This window comes from Pediculus humanus, genomic scaffold (assembly GCF_000006295.1).
Source record: "Pediculus humanus corporis 1103172108265 genomic scaffold, whole genome shotgun sequence".
Classification (NCBI taxonomy): Eukaryota; Metazoa; Arthropoda; class Insecta; order Psocodea; family Pediculidae; genus Pediculus; species Pediculus humanus.
This window is the reverse complement of record NW_002987834.1, coordinates 193,565-197,013: the sequence shown is the minus strand read 5'-3', so window position 1 is coordinate 197,013 and position 3,449 is coordinate 193,565. Positions and strand designations below refer to the sequence as shown.

Here is a 3,449-nt window from a genome sequence, read left to right as displayed (position 1 = left end):
TAACTTTACGTAATTTGGAAAAATAAACATTTTCCGAATCTAATCGAATCTGCAAAAAAAAAAAAAAAAACCAAATCAAATAATAATAATAATAATGATGATGATGATAAAATAATAAATTATTAAAATTTTAATTAATTATTTTTTTGAGGAACGAAATGACTTTAAAAAAAAAAGATTTTTATAATTTTAAAAAGTAAATAAAATAATAATAATAATGTTTAAGATTTAAAAAAAAATCCTTTTTTTTTTTTTTTTACAACTTACCTTTGAGTAGTAAGTCGAAAAAAAAAAGAATAGGAGTTGGATGAGGGGGAAGGGGAAGGAGGGGGGAATGGTTCGAATCATTTTTTTTCTCTTTGATGTATTAATTAATTAATTAATTAATTATTAAAAAAAAAGCAAGGGGGGGGGAAATTTTTTTTTTTTTTTTTTGATATTCTCACCGCTCCGTCTAATGATTGAAGTTTTAAATCTGTTAAACAAGAAGCACTTATATCTCCAGCTCTTGATTCGATGGCTACACCTAATGGAGCTTTCATTTCTAATGACCGCGTCGGTGATTCCAGTCTGGAGTTTAAAAAAAAAAAAAAAAAAAAAAAAAAAAGCAAAATTTACAAAGGAAAAAATAAAAATGGGGAATTTTTTTTAAAAGAAGTTTTGCGGCGGTGAGTGATATTATCGAAAATAATATTACAATTTTCTTTTTTCTTTTCTTTCCCACCTTTCCCCCCCTCTCTCTCTTTCCCTTCTTATCCCTATTCCCCCTTATTCTTCCATGCCCAAATTTTATTACACTTTACTAAAAACTTTTCTTTCACTCACAAATTAGTTCCCTTCATTTCCAGTTTTAATTAAACTTTAAGAAAATATAACGTGAGTTTTTTTTTTTTTTCTTTCGGGAAGAAAAAAAAATTTTTTTTTTTTTTTAATCGTCATCATATTTTTTCATTAACGTCTTTTATTTTCCAACCATCAAAATTTGTTTTTCTTTTTTTTTTTTTTTTGACTGTTATCTCTTATCATTTTAATTGCTGTTGCAATGTGTAAAATTCAATACGATTAATTTTTTTTCTTCGTTTTTTTTGTCTTTCGGTAATATTTTTTGTACCGTAAAATCTCCCGATTTATTTATTCGTTTGTTTGTGTCGAATTCATTCATTCATTCTTTCATTCATTCCTTACGATCTTTAACTTATTTTTATTACGTAAAATTTCTTTCTGATACAAAAAAAACACGAAGAGAGGGTTGATAAAAGGGTTGATTAAAACAAAATTAAAAATATTTTTTTTTTTTTTAAATTTGAAACTAATGTAAAAATAATAATAATAATAATTTTAATTACAATCGTTTCGTTCCTTTTTTTTTTTGTTTTTTTAAATAAAAAAAAATTTGTTCGTACAACTTTTTTGTGCGGGGAAGATTCGAAAAATAAATTTCCGGTGATTTAAGGAAAAAAAATTTTGTTTAAAAATCCATTCGTGACGATCATTCTTTTTTTTTTTTTTTTTTTTTTTTTTTGTTTCCCTCCCTACAATCGTAATATCCTGTTTGTAAGTAATTAATTGAAATTATGGCGGAAAAAGAGAGAGAGAGAAATAATAATGATAATTTTTTAACATTATTATTTTTCAAGTGAAAAAAAATTTCGCGAAAATGACCATTTTCTCATCTACTCCCACGTTTTTTTTTTTTTTTATTTTTATTTTTTTCTCCTAGAACAAATTTAAATAACGTGAAAGGTTAAAGTGACCGACCGATTACATCGTAATGGCGGTTTTCCCTCGTTTTTGTGTGTGTGTGTGTGTGTGTGTAATAAAATATTAAACAAATAAAAATAAAAGTTTAGTAAAAAAATAAAAATAAAAAATAAAAAACGTTTTTGTACATTAAAACAAACGCAATTTGCTCGAAGGCTAATTAAAGTTTTCTCTCTTTATAACATTTTCAATCTATTTCGACGCGAGAGATGATGATGATGATGATGATGATAACACGAGCACAATTATTAAAACACTATTTTTCATTACGGGATATTATTTTACATTATATCGTAAATGTCACATTTTTTTTTGTTTTTTTATGATTTGTTACGAATATTAAAATGATTTATGAATATAAACGTTTTTTATTTACACTCGTACAAATAAATAAATATGTATACGTATACGTACGTACGCACTGTTGCGTATTTTTTGTTTGTTTTTTTTCGGAGTTTATCGTTTCATCGAGTTAAGATATATATTTGGTTTTCATATATATAAACGTATATCAAAACGAGTAATAACTTTCAAATGTTGGCACCTTTTTAAATCAAATTTTTTTTGATAAAAGATTTTGTAATATTTATTAAAACGTCAAAATAAAAAAAAAATAAATTTAACGGTTAATAATATATATACGTATCGTATTTTTAAAGGTGGGGATCCCGCGCCTTCCTTCCATTTTTTTTTTTTTTTTTTGTAAAGAAAGTTTTTAGTTTTAAAAATAAACATTGGAAAGTAATATTAAATACTTACTTGAGTTCACTTCCTGACGCTGCTTTTATCAAAGGAGTTTGAACGCTTCCGTCAAAAATTGCTCCACCGTCACCTGAAACGAATAGTAATAATAATAATAAAAAATGAAGAGAAGGTCCTTTTAAATGATTCGAAAAAAAAATTGAATACCTGTCACTCTTAAAACTTCCGCTCCGACGACAATTTCATCGTCGTTGGCTGAAAACAGTACCGAACCTTTTCCGTTTAATATTTGAAAGCTTTTCGAAAGGCATTCCAATTTATCTTTATCTGTAAAATGCAAAATGTTCCTTATTTGTTTAATGCGACATACAAACCCACACACACACACACACACACGTAATTACACACGAATGCATGTAAAATTTTTCAAATAAAAGAGAGAGAGAGAGAGAGAGAAAGAACGAGGGAATTTTACCGTGAAAAACGAAGAAGAAAATAAATAAAAGGAAAGAGTTAATCAATATTCGAGTTATATGAATTCTATTCAAACGCTTTCCGTGTGATCTTCTTCAAAAAAAAAAAAAAAAAAAAAAAAAAAAAAAAAAAAGATCAACAAGTGGTCGTTGTTAACCATTCTCTCTCTCTCTCTCTTTCTCTCTCTTCCACTTTTCATCCACTCTCCTCTTTCTTCACTCTCAATTTACCTTCAACGATTTGACTTTTTTTTCTTTTTTTCTTTTTTCTTTTTTTTTTATTCTTTTCAATGTATCAAATTAAACGATTTTTTTTTATTTATTTTATTTTTTGTTGCTGTTGTTGTTGTTGTCGTTGTCGTTGTCGTCGTCGCGATATGAAATCGTTTCAACTTACCTAAAACTAATCTGCTAGTAACTTTTCCGTTTGAATCTCTTGTTGTTATTGTAAAATTTTTAGATGATTCGATTGATATCGGTTGACCTTTTCGAGATCGAATATTGGACGCGATT

At 26.6% G+C, this 3,449-nt stretch overlaps 1 protein-coding gene across 1 annotated transcript in view; it reads right to left on the bottom strand.

Moving 5' to 3' along the window:
* Positions 1 to 3,449, bottom strand: part of Phum_PHUM495390 (delta-sarcoglycan, putative) — a gene marked incomplete at both ends in the record, with an annotated part of 5,081 nt that overhangs the window by 560 nt on the left and 1,072 nt on the right. Inside the window, 5 exons of the mRNA XM_002430654.1 lie at positions 5 to 49; positions 447 to 570; positions 2,521 to 2,593; positions 2,671 to 2,790; positions 3,334 to 3,420. Coding sequence (XP_002430699.1) covers positions 5 to 49; positions 447 to 570; positions 2,521 to 2,593; positions 2,671 to 2,790; positions 3,334 to 3,420 — 449 coding nt within the window. The remainder of the gene's footprint in view (positions 1 to 4; positions 50 to 446; positions 571 to 2,520; positions 2,594 to 2,670; positions 2,791 to 3,333; positions 3,421 to 3,449) is intronic.